The 27,224-nt window shown below is 39.4% G+C and overlaps 2 protein-coding genes across 5 annotated transcripts; both read right to left on the bottom strand.

Annotated features, from left to right (window-relative positions):
• Positions 1-299: 299 nt before the first annotated feature.
• On the bottom strand, positions 300-12,202 carry xkr5b (XK related 5b). Of its 2 annotated transcripts, none has more exons than XM_084931297.1 (13): positions 11,933-12,202; positions 9,416-9,505; positions 9,227-9,332; positions 8,925-9,091; positions 7,408-7,541; positions 7,173-7,251; positions 6,830-6,999; positions 6,265-6,376; positions 5,991-6,158; positions 5,678-5,868; positions 5,374-5,484; positions 4,913-5,096; positions 300-3,666 (listed from the first exon to the last, which is right to left on the bottom strand). In XM_084931297.1, the coding sequence occupies exons 1-13, from the start codon at positions 12,039-12,041 to the stop codon at positions 2,963-2,965; spliced, it is 2,325 nt and encodes a 774-aa protein (XP_084787423.1). In that variant the 5' UTR covers positions 12,042-12,202; the 3' UTR covers positions 300-2,962. The 2 variants fall into 2 exon arrangements, with proteins under 2 accessions (XP_084787423.1, XP_084787432.1); XM_084931306.1 differs by having other exon boundaries at positions 5,678-5,865.
• A 2,131-nt stretch (positions 12,203-14,333) lies between these two features.
• Positions 14,334-27,175, bottom strand: eva1ab (eva-1 homolog A, regulator of programmed cell death b). Of its 3 annotated transcripts, XM_084931267.1 has the most exons (6): positions 26,547-27,175; positions 19,657-19,718; positions 18,948-19,069; positions 18,525-18,703; positions 17,314-17,670; positions 14,334-15,934 (listed from the first exon to the last, which is right to left on the bottom strand). In XM_084931267.1, the coding sequence occupies exons 4-6, from the start codon at positions 18,625-18,627 to the stop codon at positions 15,822-15,824; spliced, it is 573 nt and encodes a 190-aa protein (XP_084787393.1). In that variant the 5' UTR covers positions 18,628-18,703; positions 18,948-19,069; positions 19,657-19,718; positions 26,547-27,175; the 3' UTR covers positions 14,334-15,821. The 3 variants fall into 3 exon arrangements, with proteins under 3 accessions (XP_084787393.1, XP_084787402.1, XP_084787411.1); XM_084931276.1 differs by having other exon boundaries at positions 18,948-19,718; XM_084931285.1 differs by lacking the exon at positions 18,948-19,069.
• Between the last annotated feature and the right edge of the window lie 49 nt (positions 27,176-27,224).

The following is a 27,224-nucleotide window of genomic DNA, read 5'->3' as shown; positions in this document are numbered from 1 at the left end:
CAGTGTCAAAGAAATGTTTCATTTTGCAGCAGTGATTTATATTTTGGCACCAAAACTTGATTTTGACACATGAAATTAAAGGTTTGAACAAGCTATAGCCTTTTGCACGTTATTTATAATGCTTTGATGAGTGTATGAGATGTTTTGATCTTTACATTTGATGACCTTTGAGAAAGTTTCCAGAGATGTGCTAGGATAAAGCTCGTGCTGCTGCACTTCCACTGATATGTGTCTATTTCTCAGAATCATAGTGATGATAAATTAATCACTGGTAAGCAATAAAACCCAGCACACTGGACTTTGATCATGGCAAATGGCTTTATTTTTGTCATATCAACAGCACACTTAATGAGTCACGACTACCATCCACAGCTCTTTTGTGGAAATCCTCTCAGAGATGAGGTGATTTGTACTAATGAAAGGAGGTCGTCCAGTGACAAGGTGATGCGGTTATAATGAATCAGCAAACTAACTCGAGTCTGTCAGTGATAACTATCTGCTCTCTAAACATCCTCAAACTTTAACACAAAACCTTGTCCAGATCATTTCATGAACAGTAAATGTGATCAAATATAAAAGAACCTTTTAAAAGTACAAAATGAATCAAATTACAAACACAAGTAGATATTATCGTATACATCGCGTACACAAAGCAAAGCATGTTATTTCTATTTCAAAGCGATATGCATACATGAGGCAAGCGTGGCAGCTAAAGCTGTCTTCATACAAGGCAAAGCGATGACGCATTTAAAGCATGAGTGTGGATATTTTTTCATAAGTGCACTAAATACATTAGCTAGCTTATTGCTGTTGCATACACATACATTCTAGCATGTGTTAAAAAAAACGGTAATGTGCAGTTACATTAAGTAACGTGTAGGTAATGTGAGTGCTTCTTTCTCTATGGGAGTAGATATAACTCTCAGTCTGCCTGTATGAATGAGCATCATGCAGTGACTTAACTATCAGAAAGCTGCAGTAAATGGACACCAGTTTGAAAAAGCAGTTTCTACCAAAATCAAGTTTCTAGTTTTAAAATCACTACTTTGCTCCATGAACTCAGTTTCTCAGTATCCTAAAGTCCTGCTTGTGTTTCCTCTCCTTCCTGCACATTAAAGAAACAGACCTCATAGTTACTACTGCACAGTTATTGTTTTGTTTTGACACAAAGCAATAAAAGTAATCCAGCACAGTAAAAAAAATAAATAAATAGATAAAGTCACATGGAAGACTGACATTGTCAAATACATTATTCTGCGATTACAGTTTAACTTCGCACACAGGTTTCATGACGTTAATACAGGTACTGACCACTTCAGACTAATAGCAGCGCATAATTTTGAATTACTTTTGACTGTACCACATCTTCTTCTGTTAGCTACATTATTTAATGTTTTAAGATAAAATTGCAACACGGAAGTTCAACTGTATTGAGGTAGGTGGTTTAACTGATGGACAGACTGAGGAGTGACACAGATTACTAGATATAGTTAATCCTTTGTAGCACAAGTAGAGGTGCAGCTATTCAGGTAGGACAAGTATGAAAAATTAGTTTCAGTGCTGTGTATAATTTCATAACAAAGCGGGTCTTTGCTAACAAGGACTGTGTACCCTTTTTTAGAAGCGCATAATCTGTCTTGCATTTTGAATACAGTCCACAGGACAGCACACAGTACATTTTGATATTACACCAGTTAATAAGTAGGCAGTGAAGCGAGATTTAAGATTTGAAATTAAAATGTAAAACTTGAAAGTACTTGTATTAATCTGAAGTGTTAGCTCGAACTGTGCAAGTTTAACTCCCACACAGAAAATATATCTTCTTACGCCCCTATCATTGATCTTAACAGTGCACAGAAATGGTAAAGTTCCCTCTAGTTCCTTATCCTGCGTCACACATATTTTATCGCACTTCCCTTCTTTCGTCTGCAAAAGTTCAGAGCTCAAAAAGTGTTGTTATAATCAGTGCACAAAGATATTTGATTAGTAAAACCTAAAAGCAAGTTATATAAAAAATTTAATGCATCTAATAAATGAAACATAAACCCTTCATGATCACTATTTTACTCATTCAATATTCTATCTAATTACTCTCCCTTCCTGAATTGGCCTGTTTCAGTGTGTATGTGATGTAGGTAAATACTAATATGTAATTCACTGCAAGTATAAGTAGTTTCTTAAAAAGTGGATGAGACATCCAACATCAATCGCCTTGTGATTAAAAAAAGGAAAGACAGAAAAGAAATGTCAAGAAACGTAAATGTTTGCCTGAAGCTGAGTTGATTTACATTAAGATTTTTGCATTGGTGTGTCATGTTATAAGAAATTCTGCACAGCAGCCTGGCAGACAGCATGTTGAGTTATTGTAAACTGGTGATTTTGTATTGTTTCTTTTGGTATAAAGGATCCAACAGCTCAATAACTGCTCATGCTTTAAATTTTAATTACAAGCCATAGCTACTTTATAGTCATTTTGATTTCTCTTACATCCTATCCAAGGTTACCTCAGATGACACTTAGGTGTAGGTTTTTTATTTTTATAGAGTAATAGTTAAAAATGTAGTTTGAAGGATTATTGTTTTATTTTGGTAAGTAGTCCAGATTTTAACTTCTGTAATCTACAAAATTTCAACTCACCCTCTCACATATATTAGCTTCAGATGTTTCCTCAAATTTCTCTCATGGCTTGCATAGGAATATACTTTAATACAAATCCTTCAAAGTCCTGCTATTAAAACTGAAGATTTGTCTCTTTTGATTGATATTTTGGTCAATGTGACACACTTTCAGCAATTATTTCCTGTCTAGCTGCACACAAGGGGAAAACATGAGCAATATTATACCAATCTCTTTCTATGACAGTTATAAGTTAACTTAAAAGATTCTAATGCTGAGAACAGCAAAACTGGAAAATACACCATCCTCCACCCAGGCTTTTCTTTTCCTTGTACCCCCATCCTACTTACACTGCCCTCTCTCTGCTGTCCACAAACTGGACCATCTGTTTGCGAGCGTGGGAGATAACTGGAGTGAGAGGAACAATGGGTGTACCAGGTGTAATTGCGCCAGGAGTTGAAGCACTGGGAGTTGAAGCGGCAGGAGTCGAAGCGCCAGGAGTTGAACCTACAGGAGTTGAACCTACAGGAGTTGAACCTACAGGAGTTGATGCTGCAGGAGTTGAACTTACAGGAGTTGAAGCACTAGGGGTCCCACCTGGGGTAGCACCCGGTGTTGTACCAGGAGTGGCAGGGATGACGATGACAGGGGTGGGGCCCAGGCTTTCTTGTTCTACACGGGGCTCCAATCTGGGTGTGGATGTGACAAATCGGGCCTCCCTGATCCGGTAGGGACTTCGGTAGGTGGAAATGGGTGACAGCTCTGAGCCCCAGCCAAGATAGCTCCCACTGGAGGGAGACTGCGCATCTGCACTAAAATACAATGTAGTGCTTGACTCTCCAGGGACCCCTGATTTTTTATCTGGGGAACTAATCAGGAGGGGGGAACGCCGCTCAGGTGACCAGCCGGGAGTCTTGATGTCTAAAGAACCCACCGAAGAGGCCTCAGTCAGAGTCGCCTCTTTGCTGTCGATGTGGCGGAGGCTTCCTGGTTGTTGAGGAGACGAGAGCGACGGTGAGCCATAAGCAGCGCTTTGGAAATCCTCATCACCTTAAAAAAATAAAACATTGGAAAGAAAAGTCAGTTTAAAACAATACACACGTATACTGCAGGGGAGTCAGTGCTAGAGGTAAGAAACATAGTGCAGTCTATATATTTGCTGTCTCTGTGATAAATAATAAATGCACTGTACTAAAGGTCATAGCTTATAATGCCTGTAATATCCTAATTTTTCTTTTAGCTAAGAATGAACAACGTAACTCTGGTATGTTCAGGGTATAGACATAGTGTAGAGAAATCTGACTCTACAAAGAAAGAGAGTGCTGCACTGCTCTCCTGCTTTACACACTACTGCACACTTTCTGCTCAGCTCCAAACAGCAGACAGACACTGTTACTAACTTTCTGGCAAGATTCTTATAGTTACGTAAAACTAAACTAAACTAAAAACTAAAAAAATATGTGCATTTGGGATCTTAGAAAGCTAAAATAAAAAGAAAACATTGAGGAGGTGTTCTTAATTTTAGTCTTTGTCAGGTCAGTTTGGTGAAACTTTCAAAGAATAAAAACTAAACAGAAATGAGAAAACCCACTGTGGAAACTAACACAAACTAAACTGAAATAAAAACAAAAATAAAAAAAAACTATAATAACTCCGCTTGCCAGTGAACACAGCAGAGCATTGAGCTGCTAAAGAGATCGATATTTGTCATTAGAGTTGATCTAACCCTCTGACAAAAGAAAACAGAAGCACTCTAGAACAAAATTCCCCAACGCGCAGAGACTACACTAAAACATCGATGTTTTATTATGTTTTTGTTACAACATGCTGACGTCAGTCTGTCTGTATTGCAACATGCTGACGTTAGCCTGCTTTTAGATTAACAAGCTGATGTCTGACCTTTGACCTTGATGCATTACATACTAAAATGGTGCATTTTATCATCTTTACCCACATGATTGGAGCAGAATTGGCTGAAATCTTTAACTTCTATAAGCTGTTACTTAAAATTTTAAAATACAGTCATTTATGGCATAATTATCACTTTTGTGTCGTAGGGCAAAAGAAAAAAGAAAGTTTGTTGTAAAGCTCTGTCCATGCTTTTTCATATGAAATATTACTTGATATGGCTTTTTGTACTTTTTTTCAAGGTCAACTCCGACCTTGGGCACTAACAATGAAGGTCAAGTCAAATGCTTAGCTAACCTAGGTTCCCATGTCCCCGAAGAAAGTGTTTATTGTTTTGATGTTTGAAGACAATCCATAGAAAACTGTGTATAATATAAAGTAATTTAACCTTTTCCCTCTGATAGTGCCACGCTGGAGTCTTCTTCTGCAGTTTCTTCAAAGATGACCTCCTGGACTGGGATGATCTCTGGAAACCTTCTCATATCCTGAATAGTTGTGGGAGGAGCTTTTCTCACTGGTCGGGCCACTATAGTGCAGTGAGCTGGCTTTGGTGGCTGGACCACCTCTCTCACCTGGATACATTACAGACACGTGAGCTTCAGACTACAACAAGCAAACATAATGTATCCTTTACAGAAAAACAAGCCTTTTAGTAGTTATCCTGATGTCTACTGATACTACTGATATTTATTCTCATGACCACACTAAATGCCTATTGTCCTACTGAACTAACCCACCAGGTTTCAGCTCATAAATGGCTTAAATAAACAATGTACTGTATTCTTAGTTTAGAATAGACACAGTCCCCCTTTATGGTGGTCTACATAAGATGTTAAACAAAACTCTTGCCTGTGAAACCTGTGAAGGAGCTGGTGGAGGAGGAGGTTGAGCAGCAGCAGCAGCAGCAGGTTGAGAAGCTGGTTGTGCGTGGTGAGAAAGCTGTGGCTGAATTGGTGGAATCTGACAAATCACATCAAAAGTATGAAAATAAACTCCTTTTTATATAATCACATTTTCTTAGCATTGGGGCCAGGTTTGGAAAAACAAAATTTTATCATACTGATCAAAGTCACACCTTAAAACAAAGCAAAACAAAACAGTAAGTTTTAAGAAGTCCAGTTACTAAGATGTAAAACTCAAAAAGACAACTAACCCGATGGACACGTAGGTCATCAGGAGAGTGAACTTCTTCAGACAGACCCATCAGTCCAGCCAGTCCCCCCTCACCATATGCAGACCAGATCCTTGAAACATCCCCTGTCTTCAGAGCTAAGCGAATCAGCAGCCAGTGGTGATGCTTCCAGCCCTCCCATTGGATAGGAAGGTCCATGAGAGTCCCACCTCCTTAACAGAAGATGCACAGTCATTCTTCAGATAGATAGATAGATAGATAGATAGATAGATAGATAGATAGATAGATAGATAGATAGATAGATAGATAGATAGATAGATAGATAGCAACAGACCAGACAGTGTTGCATGTCGATGAAAAGTGGGCGTGACTTTCTCCTCTAATGAGAGTGTAGAGCCACGCTCCATGCAGGCCCCGGCTATTCCCCTGTGACGAATACTCTGGAATATCTCAAAAGACTTTGGATGGAGGAAACGATAGTACAGCACCAATGCTATCACTCCTAAAGACAAAAAAAAACAAGTGTCAGGAAGAGGAACATTGAGGCCTTGAAAAAGTTGTTGTGTTCCCTTTTTATAACTTGAATTTGCACATGTTCTGCGTCTCACCAATGAGGAAGCTGCAGAACACTGCAGCTGGGATTCCCACGGTATCCCAGGAAACCATGGCAAACATCCAGGAGGATGCCAGAAGAAGAAAAGCGTTCTCTAAGAACATAACCTGAGGAAGAATAAACAGACATCCAATCCCAAATCAAGATTACACTGATTTGACATTTGAATCGTTTATAGCTAATGCATGGCATCTGCTGGATGTTTTTCCCCTCAAATAATATTAAAGATTAAACATTTGAAAAACACTCTATGATCTCAATAATGCGAGTAACTATCTTTGTTAGCACGGTAAAAAGCCGTCTGTGAAAAAAGTACTAATGTGAAATTTTCAGCATTTCATGTATTCCACCTAAACGCTAAAGTAAAAAGCAAAGCTCTGCACAGCTGAAATGCAATCATTTTCAAAGTCATTTTCAAATATTATGTATGCTTTCAGGTTTCTGATGATGTACTAAACTTACAGCTTTGTTACAGTGTCTCTGTTTTGTCAGAGCCCCTGGCATATTAAACCCACAATATCATGAACAGACAAGCTTGAAGTGAACACAAACACACATACCAGATAAAACCCAGCCATGCGGTATCTAGATTGACCGTACTTCACGTTGAGGAAGAGGAAGATGTGAATAGCTCCCAGAACAAGATTGAAGAGCCTCCATCGGCTTGTTGACCTTATGATATCCGTCTGCTGGGACACCATCCAAAAAGTTGCTCCCAGCCAGTGGACACCTGAAACAGACACAGTCCTATTATGCTTTTTCTTTTTTTTGTACACTGTTACAGTGATGGATGCTCATATTAAACAGGGTCAAAGTTTCAAACAGTTTTTCTACTGTTCGTTCTGTGTGATGTCAAAGACAGAGGCTATCCCTAGCTGCCCACAACTGGCTGTGAAGACTCACCGATGACCCCGAGGATCCACTGTTTGAAGATACGTGTGAAGAGCATGAGAATGGCAAACCTGGATCCCAACATACTGACCTGCAGAAAGAGAAACCATACGTGTACCAAAAACACAAGCAAAACAACAAAACACATGCTTATGACATGCCAAACACAGACGCAGTAGCATTACTGATACTGTTAGATACTATGTTGTAAACACTGCTTGTTGGGAAAGCTGTTAAACATGCCCACCCTCCACAGCAGTCGACAGAGCATGGCAGCTGGTGTCATTTGCAAATGTCCTGGTCTGATGAGTGAACAGGCTCTGGCATAGAGCACTAAGGCCCAGCCAAGAGAAACCAAACACACTGCAAAACACACTGAGGCTGGCGAGAGAGAGAAACAGTGTGTGTCAGAGTGAGACAGAGAGAGAGAGAGAAAGAGAACAAGGACAAGAAATATGAGTACACTGAAATACTGAATCATACAAGACTTCAAGATACAAAACTGTCACAGGCATAATGCTGGAATTAATCAGGTTTACAGCAGCAATACCAGTTAAAAGGGTATATTCTGAATTAGTTCTCTGTCAACATTTACTTTAACATTATTATTTTAAATAAATCACAAAACAAGTATGTTATGAACTACCTGGTCAGCTGAGGGTACTGTCAAATATGAAATGACACTGTTTATTTAAAGATTTTTTTCAGCTTTTCCGTTTTACACAAGCCATAGTAGATCATAGTAGATGACTTTTAGAGCACATGCCCTTTGTGATCTAACCCCTAAGGAATCTGTCTCCTCCAGTTCAGGAACTGGGGATATTTTCTGATGTGATAGGCCGAAGTGTAAATGACTACACCGTGAAGCAACACTTAAACTGTACATTTTCTAAATTTAACCTTAGATCACTTAACTTGAGAATAAAAGTGGTCCTAGAAAAGAGCCCTGTTGCACACCTTTCTTTAATCTCAAAGCTAACAATTTGAATATTTTTATTTAAAAAAAAACTACATTAATCTCAAAACTCTCTGAATAAGAGAGACCTTACAGCCAGCTAAGGTCTCTCTTATTCATCTTAATTTAAGTCCCTACCATCTTCTCAAAACTATCTGAGAGTAAATTTGTTTATCCGTTGCTTAGCAGTGAGTAGATAACACACAATGGATTTATTTCACTAATAGCTCAATGTTCCATCTGGAAATAATACAAAAAAATGAACAGGCAGACTAAACTAGAAAAGACTACAACAATTATCCAACACTGAGATTTTTATAGCTGAAGGTTGTTAGTCCTGTTGCAGCACTTTCACATTAAATTTTTATTTAATCTTGATTACATAGCCAAAGGCCATAAGAGAGGCATTATGAACCTATCCACTGCTGTAAGATAGGCATAGGTACACTCTGACAGTAAGTGGTGATGTTACTGGCTACCAGTAACATCACCACCAACAAATACTATCCAGACTCCAAATTTACAACAACTGATTACCTCCTTTTATTTTTTCATTATATATTTTTATCTCTCCATATTTTGTGCATTTTATTCTGCACATATTACACATTCTATTCTGTAAATATGTTATTTATTGTGATTACTACTTGCTTTTCTTTTACCGCCAATCTGAGACAGTACTCCTACTCCTATGTACTATTGTAGAAATTATGACTTTGCAATGACAATAAAGAGTCAAAGTTTAATTACATGTCCTTTTTCTGATCTTATTATCAAACTTGAACACATGCTTTCTGGTTTTTGACTACCTGGAGATTTGACTCCTATATCAGTACAAATTAGCACATAAGCGTGGAGCAGCGTCTCGGGGAGGGTGACGACCAAGGCTTCGAACAGACGTATGGCAGATGCATCAGCCTGCTGCATGATCTCACTGTACATATCCTCATCTGGCAGGCGCATGCACTCCCACAGCCTGTGAAAACCAAAGATGAAAATAAATTAAGAGTTATACAAAGAGAGAGAGAGACCTTTCTCATTTATGATCGTACAAATCTGGAACCTAAACCTGATTATTGGACACTGACTGATTAAATTAATTAATTATTACCTTTTGAAAAGTCCCAGATGCAGTATGTGTGTCCAGGTGAGAGACTTCCTGCGAATTCGTCCGTCTGACAGGTACCAAAGGTAACTCAGCCACTGGGGACCCCAACCTGATCATAAAGAATTATAAAAATGAATAACAATTTGTTTTTCTAGAGTTATTTATTGATCTGTTTGTTGTAGATGTTGTCACCAGGCAGCAGGAACAGGGCAGTGAAGCCAGCAAGATAGCCATAGTTGTAGTTGTGACCGATCCACAGATAGTACACGAAGCAGTAGATCACTGAGGAGAAAGGGAAAGATGTTACCTATAGCATCTCACGCTTACAGGCTGCAAACACTCAGACAAAAACAAAAACTGCCATACATCCTGAAATACACATGCAGGCATTTATTTAAGTAGTGAGCGAAGTATATTTAAGAGTGTTACTTAAATACACTGTTTTGTACAATAGGCTACATCTCACAGTGGCATACATAACATGATATAAAGTGCTCTTAGGTTTAACAATGAACTGTGTAACTGTGAAACTCTGGGACAATATAGATATTAAAAATAATAATTTATCCCACAAACCTAACAGCAAAATAAAAATACCAATATTTTTCCCTTTTTGCTTATTTTGTTTTCACAGCATTCATCTCTTCTTCTCCTTTCTTTGAATATTTGGCCAGAGCAAAATTAATGTGAAAGAACAGATAAATACTGGTAAAAGAATTCCAGTTGACCATTATATCAATATCAGCCAATCAATCATCACTGGTCAGTATACTGATCCATTTCTACCTAAATTCTTTTCTGACATGAACATGCACTCAGCTGATTATGACTTTGCACACAACACGCTTGACCTTTTTTTTATAAAATATAACAACTCACAAATCAAACAGTACAGAAAGTTGTTAAAATAAGATCAATTTTGTCAAATTCAAATGGTCATCGAAACAAAACAATGTGCACAGTAACATGGTTCTGCTCTCCTGCGTAATAAGTACATGTAAGAAACATTTAATTAAGTAAAATTCTCCATGTCCTTGTCCTTTCAAATCTCATATCTTTACTTTCACATGAGTGAGCGATACTGCCTAAACCAGATGTTATTTGGATGAGCCTCACCAGCACATGCAATTATATGATTAGCATGATTGTTGCATTCACTGACTGTCTGATCTCAGACACCTGAACACCATCTGCTCAGCAGTGGAGATGCATCTAAATCCTGAGATCAAGTGTTCCTCCTCATTGGGCCGCTGAGCTTTCTGTTTGTTCTGCTTTACTACAGTTATGTGTCCTGCAGGTAACCTGTTGCGGCTCTGTGAAGCTCAGTTTTTGAAACTGTTTCCAGTTTTTGCAAGTGTTTTTTTTTTTTTAAATAAAGCTAAGGAAGCTCTGTAATGATTCTCTCCCATTTATTTTAATTACTTTCTTAAATGTTTTGTGCAGATAACTGAACTTCTAATACAAAGAAAATTCTTATTTTTATTTTTTACATGGCATTTTCTTTCTTCTTGCATCTGTAACATTGCTGGATCCTCTTTATTAGTACTTGGTTAATAAATTTTAATCTTTGCCACACAGAATAATGGTTCAGTGTTGTTTTTTTTGTCTTGTGTTCTTTGCTGGGATTCATATTTTGGGGGCAGCTTTGTTGCTTGCTGTACCACCCTAGTCTTGAATAGAAGGGCAGAGTGATTATACCAACCTCATAAACTACAACATTACTGCAGTGCATACACCCACATACACCCATTCTAAGAACAGCTGATCTCTTGGCATTACACTGACTCTGATTTTAGATATATTGTGTGCATGTGTTAATGCAAACGTTGCACTCTCTTCTATAGGATTGTTTATGTCAGGAGTAACCTAAAGCATGTGATCAGTGGATCATTGCCAAAACATGCACATTTCAGTCTGCAGTGTGTCTCAACACTTTCTCATTGACCTCTGTTGTGCACTTCATCCCACCCAAGTTTCATTGACAACAGGCCGGCTGATGCCTCTCCACATCACACTCTCTGAGGCTCTGCAGCTCTGCCTCCCTCCATCCCTGCATACATGTAATCTGAATCGTTTCAGCTCCGAAACAGGCGGGCTGTCCGGACAGACTAGGCCCCGTCCTGGGGTACGCCCATCCCCTCCGTCCATTCATGTACCTCCAAAAAAGAGCGCTGAAATATGACAACATGGCTCCCCTTTGTTTTTATGCAGAAAACATCACCCAGACCCCGAAACGGCACAGTTCAAATTATAGGAAAAGTCTGACATGAGTCAGCAGTCCTGCCGCATACAGGATTTCATAACGAGCGGGGTACAAAAATAGGAAAGAGACGCTGTGACTGCGGACTTCTGCTGAGGCTCTATTATTCATGACAGCACAACGGAGACGCCGAAGTAAAAACAAATGCACAACTTTGTATTTTAACGTAGAACAAGATGTCACCCTAACCCCCCCTGTCTCATCCAGACATCCCTCTGCATCCACTGTAGTCCTCACACTGCACATCCACACGCCGTGGCCAGAAAAGCACGCACAAACGCGCACGCACACACAATAAAGTAAAAAAAAAAAAAAAAAAGGCAGCGTTTCGCACAGGTAGGTGATCACAATCGGCCAAAACAGCGACTGAGGCATAATGCTCAGTTATGTGTGTGTGCATATGTTTTGCATGTATGGATGTAGGTGTATGTGTCCCAGGTAGGACTCACGCGCCGTCCTCTCTGCAACCAGGAGAAATGCGGTAAAGAAGAAGACGCAAACTTGGCAGCACGGCATGCAGGCCCCTCCATTACTGGGGGTGGCCGAATAGTCTCGCATCGTGGAATTAAACCCTGAAAAGGGAGGTTTTCAGGGATAACAGCGTGCTAGTCTTCAGGCCGGTCCGTGCTGTTCTGGTCTCGGTCGGGAGTGTAGCTGCAGCAACCCGCTCTCCCAGCCCCGTGTCCCCGACCCAGCGTCAGCGCTCGTCCCGTTAAAGCGATAGCACCGGTGTTTCAGGACTTAGTAAGATGCATTGGTATTGCCTAGATTTTTATACAGTCAAATCAGATAAATATGAAGTTGTTCTCTAAGCTAAGATTTTGGACTGAAATTGTAAAAGCGAAATGATTTTTCCCTGCAATCTTCTGCTCAGTCATTTTTGTTTTGACATTTTGTCATTCAAGACATAAGACTTCATAGGTCAAGAATTGTGTCTTGTGTCTGTATCGTTCTGTCTGGTGTTGCACTGTTTTTGCACTTTATGTAGTCCTGTGTTAATTGTCTGTTATATATTATAGGTTTCATCGTGGTCTTGAAGGAACGTTGTCTTGCTTCACTGTGTACTGTACCACTGTACATGGTTGAAATGACAATAAAGCCACTTGACCTGAATTTATGCATTAGGTAGGGTGATCTTATGATGGTGAAATGATTGCTTTGCGCATTTATGTTAGACATATATTTTTCAGCTTACTGTACAGTTATCCTGTTTTGGTTTAATTTAATTTTGCCTTTCCCTTTATTTATTTATTTATTTATTTATTTATTACATTTGTACAGCTGTTATGGCTGAGTTTTCCAAGATGAGCTGCAGAGGCATATTTTGGACACCAGGTGGCAGCAGCGTCACAGTAAATAATATAGTGCACTGCTTGCACTGGTTTTTGTCCATTAAATGATCACGTTTTTGTACAACTAAGTGTGTGGGTACCTGCAGTAGTGATATCAAGGTCAAAACCTTTCTCTAGGTGATTCTGTCATGCTTTATGCCCTACATTCAGAGCTTCTCTTCTTTGTCAAACCACTTCCCTGTCCACCACAACCCTTGGCTTACACTCAAAGCCAAGGGCTGTGGTGTTTGGGCTTTGGTGTTCATTCAAATAATTACTTGAATGAACATAAAAAAAAATCATGGAAAAGGATTTCCACATGATTAAATTGCTTTATTTTACCATCATGCAATGCTGTTATTCCAACTTAATGTACTTGAGTTGGACCAACTTAATCGATTAATGTTGAATAAACTTATTTGCTGCAGTCAAGTCCAGAATAGAAAGCCATTTATTAAAGTGTAAATCTGTTCCATGATTATTTTAGGTTCATTTAAAGAATTATTTTTTGGAGTGTTCAACAAAATGTCTGGTCAACATAAAACTTGTCATGGACATCTTTTTCCCTCCAATTTAATGGATTTATAAAATTCATATGGTTTTATAACTGGTAGTATAATAGTAGGTGGGCTGGAGCCTATCCCAGCTGTCAGAGGGCGAGAGGCGGGATACACCCTGGACAAGTCTGTCACAAGTAACACCGTATGGCCTCTTGCACTCACATATGGGTAATTTAGAATCACCAATGAATTTAACCCCATGTCTTTGTTCTGTGGGAGGACGAACCCACATAAACATGGGGAGAACATGGGGAGAACATCCAAAGTCCACACAGATGGAGGATTTGAACTCAGGACTTTCTTGCTGTGAGGCAACAGGGCTTAAAGGAAAGTAGGAAAACTATGATTACAAGGCTTCATACATACATACATGTGGTGTGTGTACATTTTTCTGCCTCTTAAGCCCTTTTTCCATTAGTACCTACTTGCATCGACTCGCCACAGATCGCCACAACTCGAAATGTATCGAATGGTTTTCCATTACAATCCAGTACAACCTAACCTGCATGACTGTCGTAATTAATATGCAACAATATGCGTAGAGGTGTAGTGGTGAACCATGCCGAGTTGATCAGTAGGTATTAATGGAAAAGGGTCTTTATAAACCCAGTGATTTTCCTGTGGTTTAAACTCTTGTGTGATCTTGTGATATAGGCAACTAACCACCCTTGCTAGATTGTATCATCTCAACAATAATAAATTTAACTAAAATTAATTTTATGCACCGTAGGAACATAAATTTTTTTTGTTCAAATTATTTTGTTCAAATTACAATTAGACTCTTTCCAGTCGTTAAAGGTGACTGTACACACCATTTCCCCGGACCACATGCCCTCGTTATGTTGTTTTTATTGGCACAATTCAATAGTGTACATTCAAACTGTAACCCTCACCATCATGGATTCTGCCAACAAACTTAGTAGAGGTATGTACCACGGACCCAAAACAGACCAAAAAAACCCACTGAAATTAAAGTTTATTCACTTTTTCAACTCTTCAACACAGATTTAAATGGAGCATGAGCTGCTAATACATTGTGCGATATGCAAAAAGACCTGCAGCTGATTAGCTGCCGTCCTAAGCCATTTCTGTCATAATTATTAGTACACAGTCATTAGGAGATTCAGAATTCTAGCAATATAAGCACCAGTGCATCTCCATCTGTGCATGGAGTTATTATGCTGCTCTGTAGAGTGGAAGTTTTACATCTATCTCACCACATTTACACTTTTTCCCTTCTGTTGCCTTTAATTTTACAGTTTCCAGAACTCACAGTGGGATTATAGCAGGTTCACAAACAAATAAGAGTAGATGAGAAAAGTGCAAAAACTCTAAAATGTGGACCGTATCTTGATACCAGTGTTTAAGACAGTAGTTCTCAGACTGTGGGTAGATGCCACTTGTGGGGCATTGAGTTACTGCATTAAACGAAAAAAGGTATCATGGGGACCCTATAAAAAGGCTCTAAAGCAATACAATGAAAATCATGTGACTATAGTTACATGGATGACAATCACCCAATGTTAGTGGAGTAGGATTAAGTGGGGCATGCCAGAAAAGGTTTGAGAACCACTGATTGAAAATTAATCCAAATGTTATGCAAATGTTTTTGCTTTTATTTGGCCTTAAAACAAAGTACTAAAGAGAATAGTATTGACAATAATTAAACAATAAGTTATTGTTTAAAATCTTTCATTAGATTCTGTTTAAATTCAGTCATCATTAAATTAAGTTGACAGAATAAATAAAAAACATTGCCATTAGTAAATTGGTAATCTAATGCACCGATAGAAAAGGGGCTGTTAAAAAGCTGATACTGTCCAGTACAGATGGTTGGATTATGATCAGTTTAACAAGCCAAGATCCTTGCTTTGGTGACCCCGTGTGAATAAGAAAGCAGCTGAAAGCTTGCTTAATCTCATCATTTCATTTCAGACTGTACACTCACACACAGCTGTAACCTCTGTTATGCCCCCTGTTTGCTATACTTCTCAAAGCACTTGTTAATAATAGAAAAGTTAGAAAATCCCAGCGACTTTATGGCAGCAGCTACATATCGCAGATTCTCTGAAATATCTGCTACGGCTGGCAGCAGTGGTGGTCATCTGTGCTCTTTGTGTCTCTACCAGTTGACGTTTCGGGGCATTCTTCTTCCAAAAATGTCATTGCCGTCTCTTGTTGGATGACTGAACTATCGCAGCTCATATGTTTTCATTAATTTACACAGTAGAGGGACTTCTCCAGGCATTTCTGTCAGTGACAGTTTCACAAGAGTCACATTGGCGCAATACATCAGTCAAGTAAGCTGTTGGCTATTCATGTCATATAGTATTTATTCACCTATGTAGCTATTAGATCCGTTTCCATCCATCAGCTAGCCTATATGTTTGTTTCCTTCTTTTTTCAGTCTGTATGTCACTCTGCGCATCTCTCTGTTTACTGTTGTTTCAATAATATCTGTTAAGACTTTGAGTGACTGTACTGATGTCTGGTTGTCCGTTCATCCAGATCTCTCTGAGGATCCTCTCCCGCTCTTCTAGCCTCTGGGCCCGGTCCAGCTCTGATGACACACACACACAGAATACGTTTTATGGACACTGTCCATTCATGTTACTGTCAGATTTATTATTTATTTATTATTCTATTTGAAGATAGGAGCATGTGTGTGTGATTATGTCTGGCTGCCGTGCTCATAGAGACATAACCAGAGCGTCACACCAACACAGTGTGAGATTTCAGCAGTCTTATTCTAATTAAATCATTGCTGTGGACACTGTGCAACATGGGTGAACAAACAGTATATAAAAGATGGCTTCCAGGTCTGAAAGGGGAAACCAGAAGTGCTTTAAACTTGCATTCTAATCCAGCAGGGGTGACCTTTGGTTGCAAAAAGAAGGCTGCTGGTATTGAAGTCTATGAGAAAATAAGTCTTTTGCAGACTTTGGTAAACACTTTCCAGATGAGTTGGTAATTTGAAGTCCTGCTGATTACAGTGTGACATTCATTTTATAAATGATGGTTTATTAGAGTAAAATAGATGATAAGACAGGGTATGCGTTAGAGCTGGTGTACCTTATGATTGACATGTTTTGAGTATTTTGAGCCTTCAGTTCTAGTTTTATTTATTTTATTTCTCTCGTCTTTGTTTCCTTTTGTCTGTTCCTCTGAATCTTTCCCCAGGTCAAATTTATTCTTGTGTCTCTGTTTCTCTGTTTATTTAATTATATCCTGTCTTACTTTGGTACTTAGTTGTCTTCTGTATCTTGATTTTCTGTTTATTTTTTAGTCTTGTTTTCTTGAATTTTACTGTCTTGTTTTCTCTCAGCTGCGTCTAATCCCTGATTAGCCCTCAGTGTTATCCTTTGCTACAGTTTACCCTCCCTGTGTGTTTCCAAGTTTAACTCCTGCTATGTCTGGGTTTCTGTTGCCTAGTTTGTGGACTATGTTATTGGGCTTCTAATCCACCAATAAATTATAAACACTGAGTCTGCCTTTATGTGTCTACATCCTATAAAAGCTTGTTTTCGCCAATAAAATGAATAAATAAATCAAATTGCCATGCAGATAGCTGAGATCAATTTAGGAGTGCATGCCTGTCTGATGTTTGTGTTGCAGTAAAATGATGCATAATGAATCATAAATACAGAGGAGCATGTGTTAAAAGAAGCACAACACAATAACTTTATGTTAAGTCTGCTATTTGAGCAAATGTACTTTCAAAACTGCTTTTTATTAAAACATTTCACTGGACTACGATTCATATCTAAAGGATCGGATCATCTGAATCACAGCACTACTATGATGTCATATGATGTGTGGGTTATCAAATTAGGAGACCTTATTTTAAAGGAAACAGCTTGCTGGATGTGTGAATGATGTCTTAGTGTGTGGATGGTGACATTGGTGTGCGTCAGTGGTGTACGTGTCTGCCACAGATACCCTCAGCTGATGTGAACATGGTGGCGTGCAGTAGGGATCTCTCAAAGCGTCTGCGTCTCCGGGCTGATGGATCAGTTGTGTCATCCCAGTCCTCAGACTCACTTTCCCCAGTGGGCCCAGTCTCTCCAGAGGGGACGACAGCAGTATTGTCTGGGTTGCTGTCTGCGGGCTGATGGTGGTGACAGCTGTGATGCCGACGATGTTGGAGTCTGTTCCTTGGGCGATGGGGAAGATTGTTAGTGTTGCCATAGTGGCAGTCTGCTCGACAGTGTATTTGGAAGACGATGGCGCACAGTGTGACAAGAAGGCCAACGCACACGCCGCCAAGAAACACAAGCGCTGTCCTCTCGGGCTGGTCTGTAAGAGAGGCAGGATAAATTAACAAATAAATTAACTGCTGTTTCATCCTTCTCTCAGTCCCTCCCTGCACAGTCTTTAGTCTTTATGTACTACGTTTTCAGACATCCCTCACCTGTCTGTTGTCTTTACACTGTTTCCACCTTCTGACCTCCACACATATGTCTTTGAGCCAGTGGGCCAACGTCACTGATCCCTTTTCAGCTTTCAATGCCAGAAACATGTTTGACATGTTTGTATCTGCTTTGTGTTTTCTAGATCAAATTAATTTTAGTGCATGGGCCCTAAAGCCCCTACTTTGGTCTCTAGAAGATCAGACCAGTGAAACCTTTTCCTTCTTTTATATAGTGTAAAAATGCATGTATGTTCCTTTTTTCAAACTGAGTCAGTCTACTGTTATTACAAAGAAATATTACTGCCGTAAATCAAAGAAAAGCTTCAGCACAGCTTTTTTACAGAACCATCTTGGTTCAGTGTAATGTAACAGAGCAGCAGTAATATTTTTGTCGGTTAGAAAGCTGTGAAACATGTGGCTCAGATTAAACTAACAATGCAGACAAACACTCTCATGAACTAATCCTTTCTCCATGATTTGATACACAATCCATCCTATGTGGAAAAATACAGTCAAAGTGTGATAAATGATTCCTTTTTTCTGCAGTTTTCACATGTTCTGAAGGCAGATGTCAAACTTTTAACAGACCTGTTCTTGCTCTTTGTTTCATATCCCTAGTAGGTTTATGTGCTAATATTATGTGCTAAGTTAAAGAAATTAGCACATAATATTTGCTCATCACATCAATCCCACATAAAAGCTTCTTTTTTTTTTTTTTTTTCAATTGGACCTACTGTACCTGCAATGAAGGTGTAAGCAGCCAGTATGTTGCTAAGCAATGCCATCTCCTGGGACACCACCTTCACTTCCATATTTGGGCTTCCTGTTGTTGGAGCGCTCATGTTGTGGTTATTATTTTTCCTGCAGAAGTCAGTTCAGCACCTCATGATAAGGAGGATTTTCCCTGAATTCTTAAACCTGTAAATACCCCAAAACATAAAAATGAGAAACAAATTAGAAAATGAATAGCGTAAGTAACTTCAATAAGTCATGTACTAAAGCTAAACTACATTCATGTGAAAAAGTTTGTTTTCTCAGGACTGCATGCAATCCTCAGAAGAAGAAAAACAAGTATACCCTCACTACAGGAATTAAGAGGGAAAGTAGCAAATAGGTGTTGCTAATCAAATGCACATGATTGATCGTCAGAAAATGTGAGCACCTGTATAGTTTTGCCAGTTTGCTGGTTGAGAGCATTTAAATGAGTGCTAACACAATGCAATGATCTTCCCAAGTGTGGAGGTCCCAGCAAATTCACCGAAGGCCATGCAATGCTCAGTGAAACTGCAAAAAAAGAGTTACAGCTCATACTTTGCTGGCCTCAGTTAACATGATATTACATTTTGTGACAATACAGTTAGAAAATGACTAACCAAGTGCAGCTTTTAGAAGAGATTATCAGGGGGAAAAAAAGCATCTTTCTAAAAAGAACAAGGCAGCAGGGCTTAGGTTTGCCTCACCTGAACAAACCTCAAAACAAACAATGTTGTTTGGACAGAAGAGACCAAAGTTGGAGATGATGTACAATAGCATGCTTGGTGAAAAACAAACATGGCATGTCAGGGCAAACAACGCATGTGTCAAGCACGGTGGTGGAGGAGTGATAATTAGCCCTAAATCCTGGCCACAAATGGATCATGAAATAGAACAATGGTACCAAGCACAGCAGCAAATCTACCACGTTTCACACGTTCATGTGAGCCAGTTGTCCACATTAAAGTGAGTACAGGGGAAGGGTGGAAAATAAAGGTACCCCTGGTAACCCTTTTCAGTTTATCAACAATCACAACTGTGGCTTTATGGAGACAAGTCAAAGTGGTTAAACAAATTAAAGTTAATCACAGAGGACTTTGGAAACACTGATGCCTTACCCATCAATCTGTACCTCCCTCCCAGTTTTCACCATCATTATCAACATGCCTGAGCTGTTTTCCTGCAGCGTTTAAAAGAAAAAAAAAACAATAATTAGGCATCCATACCTCAGATAATATTTTGTTTTTGGCACAAAAAACACGCATGTATTCACACATTCTTTTGTGCACTTAAGTCAGTTTTGCAATATCTGTGCAGCACACAGACATGAACACACACGATTTAGTGCAGAGCTCATTCACTTGAGAGAGGGTGTTTGGAAGTAAAGGAAAGCCAGCGTGGAGATTTTCAAAACCAATTATTTTTACACAAAACAGTTCATAGATGTGGACATTGTTTTAAACGTGAAGATTGAACATCAAGGATTTGATTCAGAATAATTTCTTACTTTTTCGACCACTAGGTGGCAACAAACAGCTGCGAGTGTTGCTGAAAGCTCAGGAGTTCAAGGCTTCCCATTAAGACTTTGCGAACCTGGCAACAGACTCAAACACACATGCTGCTGTGCACCAGCTTATAACTGACAAAGCAACTTTAATGCTGAAAAGCGCTCATTTGACATGTGCTAAAGTTGCAATGCAGATGTGTGGAAAGAAAATAAAGGCATAAGAAGGTTGCAGTAATGTCTCAGGACTTAAACAGCTTAGCTGCAGCTCTGCATAGATGGATGTTTGGCTTTGAGCACACTGAATTGTAACTTAAATCATCTTAACTTTCAGCTTTAATGCTGTGCCTTTTAAAGCCTAAAAGAAGTACAGCCTAGACTCAAGCTTGCGTTTTTTGGCTTGCAGACAGTGCTATTCGTGCTTTTAGATTGTTTTAGTGTATCAGCCTGAACTACATCCTCCAGCTAAAATGTTTGCTGCTACCTAATATTGCAGCTCAGCCGAAGGGGACATTGTTAATGTTTAATTCCTGTCATGCTGTCATGAGCATGAGTCTCTTCGCACAGACAGATGCGCTTCTTTTTTACAGAGAAAATGATTTCTACATGAAAGGGCTTACAACAACGTTTGTTTTTGAGTAACCGATTTCTGGGAAGTTTTTTTCCCCACATGTATTTTTTGTTTGCTTTGAAGAACAGTTCAGTCGGATGCATAGAATTACAGGCCAGAGCAAAAATAAATGTAGCGGTGGTGAATTGTTCCTTTAAATTGTCTACATTTACTCTACGGTTTATTACCGTCTCTTGTCAGTGAGCTGAAAACATGAAAGTGGTTTTTAACATGCGCACATTTGGCGCTGACCTGGAAATGTGCTTGTTTCAGAGAGACAGTCCATCAAGTCCGGGCTTCAGACAATGTCATAAATTACCCACACTAACAAGAAGATGTGTAAGGGGGTTTTTATTTTTATCTAGGCCACAGAATAGAGTGTATTATATACGGCCTTTGGTCTGGACATAAAGATCCAAACTTAGACTGCTATCCGGGGCATTTCTTTAAGCTCAAGCATAAAGAGTATGACATGATGGTTGGTGTCATATACAGTAAGTGATGATTATTAAACACTGAAATGAGTAGCTAAATCTCAGGGGGAGAAGTTATTAAGTTACAATAAAGCAATGTTAATAGTAATTAATAGTAAGAAGAAATACAACAATAACTCTTTAAAATAACCAGCTTAAATTTACAAATCATTGTGTTTGAACTAGTTTAGTTCTGTATTTAAATTTCATAGCCCCTGTGTTATCAGTGTTACTGAACTCAAAGCTTGAGTGGCTTGTGGTGTCATTTGGACAAAAAAAATCTGAATAACCTTTCAGAATATTGTAATTCAAGTCTGAAATGGTCTGGATGTTTCTAAAATACTTTGCACAGTCTCGCCTGTTACAAAAGACTCACGGGTCTTTTCATATCAGAACAGATCATTTATGTTTCAGTGTAGGAAATAAGATGCAGTGGGTTAAACAGAAGACCTTCAGAGCACGGTTTATATCTTGCGTGAAGCCAAAAATCAGCTCTGACATGTTCCTAGCACATATGGAGGACACATATGGAGGACGTGCATTGCTTAAAGCGTAGAAGTATGACTGCACGAGTGGGCTGTCTATTCCAGCAGTGTTTTTCTTTTTTCTTTTCTGTATTTCTGCAGACTGCAGTTTTAATGGTTCACATGATTCTTATAATGTGTATGATGGAGTTTGAATGACTTTACTTGTACAGCACCAAGAATAAACCTGTCCCCATCAGCTAGGCCATCTAATAAAAGCTCCCTCTTCCTAAAGATAATCCTAGAGTGTTAGAAAACTGAATTTATACATTAACACCCGCAGCTATGCAGACATTTACAGTCTTGTTAGAGATAAATGAAAACTTGTGTCCTAAGATACTCTTATTCTCTGTAGCTGCAAAAAAGGATGACGATAATAATTAAGCAAAATTTCCAGAAATGACATATTAAATCTGAACAATGCTTAATGCTTACACAGAAAATGTGCAAAGCACCTCAGAAAGACTTTTCTTTTCTAGCATCTTCTTCAAATAAAATCTCGCTGTAAATAAACTTTATTTAATTTCATAAATGTGATTTCCCCACAGATTTAATACACGTTGTGTGTTCTCCATCAGATTACTTCACGAAGACTCTTTTCTTAATGCCAAACAACAGTAAAGATATCAGCCTATGAAAAGGCAGCGTTTATAAAAATGAACAATGACACTTTTAAACATGTAAATCTAAACTGTGTAGAAATACAAAGATGCCAAATACAGAATGTTGTGCTCTTGAGCTGCACAGCTGTAAAGACACGGCATTGAAATTTAAACTTGAACAGATGAAAAATGGATGAAGCTCTGAGAGAAGATCAAACTGGCCTAATTTCTCTGGATGTTTTCAGCTGTAAAAACGCTGAAGCGCAGTGCTCTTGACCTGTCGGGAGAAACTAAGAGGACACTAGAGAACAAATCTGCATTTTATCTGTCACATTTCTGGAAATATGGGCCAAGCGAAAGTCATTTTTGTCCCCTCCTTACTTACTGTTAGGCATAAAAACACACACCTCGGGCTTTTAATTATGTTAGAAAACAAACTAAAGAGTCGAAAAGCAACTTGTCATCACGGGACGTACAGAAGCAAAGAATAAAAAAACAAAAAAGCAAATCGCATTTCATTAAAGTGCAACATAACACGAGCAAACACAACACAACCTCCAAGCCCTTCTAAATTCACTGACTGTCAGGATCATTTTGTGATGTTGTGTGTAAATGCTGCAGGACGTGACTGCCCTTCTCTCGCCCACTCCCCTGCTTACTCTTTCTTTCTGTCTTTAAATATGACAGTATAGCTTCCTGTATGTTACAAAAAAAAAAATAGCATTATACCATCATTAATAATTTATAGTTATGGGTATTAATCACACCTTTTAAAAAAATGTAACACCTATCTACCTTCACAAACAAGCCCGGGGACAAAAAGCAGATGTTCATCAGTATTAGAGTTGAGTGGTGAATGAAAAGTCATGCAATAAATTCCTATCAGCCAGCTGATCGCCACAGTTATGTAATGACATTAGTATGAGACGGTTGGCCTGCTGCCAGCTCATTACAGTCAGTCACACTCTGTTCAGCAGTCTAGAAATAATGAGCTGTTTACACTGATGACTCAACTACATGCGAAAGGCTTTTTCTCACTCTGTACTTCACAGTCGATCAATCGCACTGCAAAACTAAGATTTGCGATGCTCTTCTTTGCTTTCTTCCTTAAAAGCACTTTCTTTCTGATTGTTTGTCCAATAAACATGAAGCCCGCAGGGAACCCGAAGTCCTGCAGAACCATTGGATCAGTGCTCTCATGTGCATGTGAATGTGAAGTCGTACAAGAGCGTGGCAGTCCTTTGGGCACAGTTCACAGATTTAGGCAGTGGCCGGTCTTTCAGTCAGGCTTTTTGCACTTGTGCGTGCCATCTTTCGCCTTTCATCCCACTGAAGCAGATGTTTTTCTTTGAAGCTCTCCTGACCCAACTACATTTCAAGCATTTCAAGTGACCATGTCTTTGTGTTGATGGTGTGGCCGCCCTGGTGAGTGTTTCTTCAAGGTTCACAGAGGAGGTATTTGGGGATTCAGCCATCTTCTGTATGGTGCACATGATCAGAGAAAGCCTAGTTTCTGGAGGAGTGTTGCTCAGGGCAAAACATCTCTGGTGGGAACTTTTTCTTTCCAAGAAATGCAGAATTTTCAATGAACGCAGTGCACGTACAAGGCATGAAATTCCTTCTGCTGATGTGGAAGTGTTCATGTGAGGTGCATGTGCTCACCACAGTTTTTGTTTACCTTGCAAGGTCTTTTTTCATACTTATTGAATTGTATGCTGATATGTTAGAGACATTCAACATTTCAGCCCTGGATATTTATCTTTTTGATGCTGATTGTTAGAATAAAGTGCCTACGTGACCCTACTAACCCACAGCATGCAGTGCAAGAGGTAGGACACCAGTCCATCAGTTATTGGAGGCAGTTTTTGGCAATCATGCGTGGAAACAGCAGTGTCATCAGCAAAGAGGCATTTTTTGACCTTTTAACCTTTGTAGGTCAAACAGCTTCTTGTGGGCTTCACTGTGGAGGTAGATGACCGCAGTAGAGTGGCCAAATGACCAGAAAAGAACATTCAAAATAGCTGAAATTTCAAAATAAAGGTGTGGTTTGTATAGTCTTGCATACTCTGATGTGCATGTCGCAGTCACAGATCTTCTTCATGTTGTCACTGAAGGAGTTCACAGAGCTGGAGATCTTCGCTGGCTTTTCTCAAGGATCATGAAAAGATTGTATCTGCTCTCTATGTTGAATGCTCTGTGAAGCCGATGACGGTAATGTAGTAGAGTCCCTGTTTTTTGCTACTTCTCCTATGATTGCCAACCGTGTCCAAGCTTGTTCAGATTTGAATGCACACTGACCCTAAATATGAGACATGTGGAGCTTCTTCAGCACCAGGTGAGCAAAGATTTACTCACCATACAGAGTATGAATATGCTATGACAGTTTTTGCAGTTCCCTCTGTCCTCCTTGTTCTTCCAGATTGTGATGATATTGGCATCTTTCATGTCCTGGGACACAGCTCCCTCCTCCCAGACAGAGGAGTTAGTGGAGTTAGCCAAGGACTGGGCATCTGGCACACAGGAGCAATGGTTGGCCATCACTGCTTTTTAAACAGTACATGTTCTGATGTGTTCTTGATCTCCTTTTAGATTACTGGATGTCCATGATACTTTCACTGCTTTGACTGGGTTTCAGCTTTATCCCCTCGAATAGGTCGACTTTAACCTATTTGATGCCCACATCTGCTGCCACTGTATTCAGGAGCAGAGCTCAGGCATTACCTACAAGGGCGGCTCTAATCGCTGTGTTGTGCCGACAAGAAATTGAAAACACATATTTAAACTTTAACTGAACTCATGACTTTGCTTGGAGGGGTTTTCACAAATGCTAAAAGTTTATATCTCATATGTCAGATTGGCTGGATTTGTTTTAAATTGGGTCTGCATAATCTAGGATTATGGCTCAGAGAACATGTGAAATTTTGCAATGATATGATTAAAGTTTGTGTGGTTTGTTATACTGTATGTATAAATGTACATTTTTAGCAAGAACCCCGGTTTGATCCCCGGAGGACACAGAACTCCCTCTGAGGTTGCGTCGGGAAAGGCATCTGGTGTAAGACCGCCAAATCTAAACACGCAGAACTACCCGCTGAGGTGACCCCGTATGAATAAGGGAGCAGCTGAAAGTGGCTTTAATGCTAATTTTAAAATACAGAAAATTAAGAAATCAAAAGTCCATCGCTCTCTTTTCAAAACATGCAAAATCAATTACACATAAAAGTCTTTATTGAAATGCTTTGAAATTCCCATAGCTACAGTTTAGATCATCTAACATATTAAGTCCTATTATTTTACTAATATTTTATTATTAGTCGTACTTTATGTAAACCATTTTTTATTTTCCTAAACATTTGAACATTTTTGCCCAAAGTATTGGATAACAGAGGTGAAGCCGGCAGAATAAAGGGTGCTTTTCTTCAGGTATTTTCATGGGCAGTTATTCCCAGCTTTGTTCGGTGATGATGCTTCAGTTTGTAAGAATAGGTGTGGCAATCAATGGCTACCCATGGCTCAGTCATTTACTCTATGGGGATGCAAAGTTTCAGTGATCACATCTCTGTGTGTCACTGCAGGCCATACATGTGATACCTTTCCCAGATATTATCCAGAGTCCACAGGGTTATATTTTAAATCTTTTTAGTCCCGTCACTGCAATGAAAGCAATAAAGGCATATACCAAGTTCCTTATATATTAATTTTTTTCGAGTGAAGTCTCCTAGACTCCAGCCCGAGGTGTAAAACATGTTGCGCCTTTGTTTTCATACACACTGATGCTCTTCTCTCTTTTCTTTTTTTGCATGTCTGGCCAAATTCTTATGTGGCACAATAGCTCTTTGTTTTCCTCCATGTGGTTGAGAAAACTATATAGTTCCTCCGACCCGTGGTGTAGTCCACCACGACACTAACAGAACATACAAAAGCTCTTCCTGCACAGGCTCAATCCTCCACATCATGCTCATCACACTTTAAGCATATTTCTTCCCCCGTGTGTGTGACTGCTGATGCTAATCTAATGTGACACTGGCCTTTCCCTCTGCTGCTGCACCGGAGAGAGAGTGTGCACGCAGATTTAGAAAAAACAAAACAAAAACGGAAATAAGACAGAAAATTAAAGAAAGGAAAAATTTACTTGGCGGCACAAAGAGTAATTATATGGAGGGAAAAGTAATCGAGCAGTGAGAAAGACAGATTTGAGACTTCCTACAAAATCATAATAATTATAAGCAGATATAAAAACCAGCTTGTCATCATGAGCAGTTATCAGCACATGTAAATAAAATGTTTGTACTTACATGTTAATAATCTGAAGAGCCCATCTGCTCTCCTGTCCTCTCATTCCTCCTTTCCTCTTTACTCTGGTCTTCTCTTTTCTCCTCCTCTCGGTACTCCTCTACTCTGTGCTCGACTCTCTCCTCCCCTTTTTTTCTCCTCTCCTATTATCTCCACTCTTCTCTTTGCCTTTCTCTCAAAGAATACCAAAAGAAGACTAACAGTACAATTATAAGTATAAATCTCCTCTGCCCTCCCACAGTTGTCAGACAGGCCCAAAAGCCTCCGTCTCCTCTTCTCTTTCTTATGTAGATACAAATTAAAAATGTCAGTCATTCTCCTTTCATGCCCTCAGTTCTTCTTTCTTTAATGCCGAAGCGGCAGGAGGAGAAGGTACACTGCTCCGACTGTTTTCCAGAGTGCAGCTTTCCTTTATTCCGTTTTAGTTTTCTTTTTAGAGCGAGACATAGGTCAGCTCCTCGGGGCAGAAATGTGACATGAGAGACCCCGACAGGTCTGCCGAATCTCTCTCCTCTCTCTCCCTTTCCCAAACGTCTGCATGCCCTCCTCTCTGACTCTGCTGCTTTTTCCTCTTTCGCTCAACAACGCACACACAGCAGGACACATGTGCAGTTGTAAATGAAGACTCGCTGCCTCTCCTCATTTGCTCTTGGTCTGTTTTTCATGTGGAGCGCTCAGCA

The sequence above is a fragment of the Perissodus microlepis genome, chromosome 1 (assembly GCF_051167445.1).
Source record: "Perissodus microlepis isolate ML-2025 ecotype Zambia chromosome 1, ASM5116744v1, whole genome shotgun sequence".
NCBI lineage: Eukaryota > Metazoa > Chordata > Actinopteri > Cichliformes > Cichlidae > Perissodus > Perissodus microlepis.
This window is presented reverse-complemented; position numbering and strand designations above follow the sequence as displayed.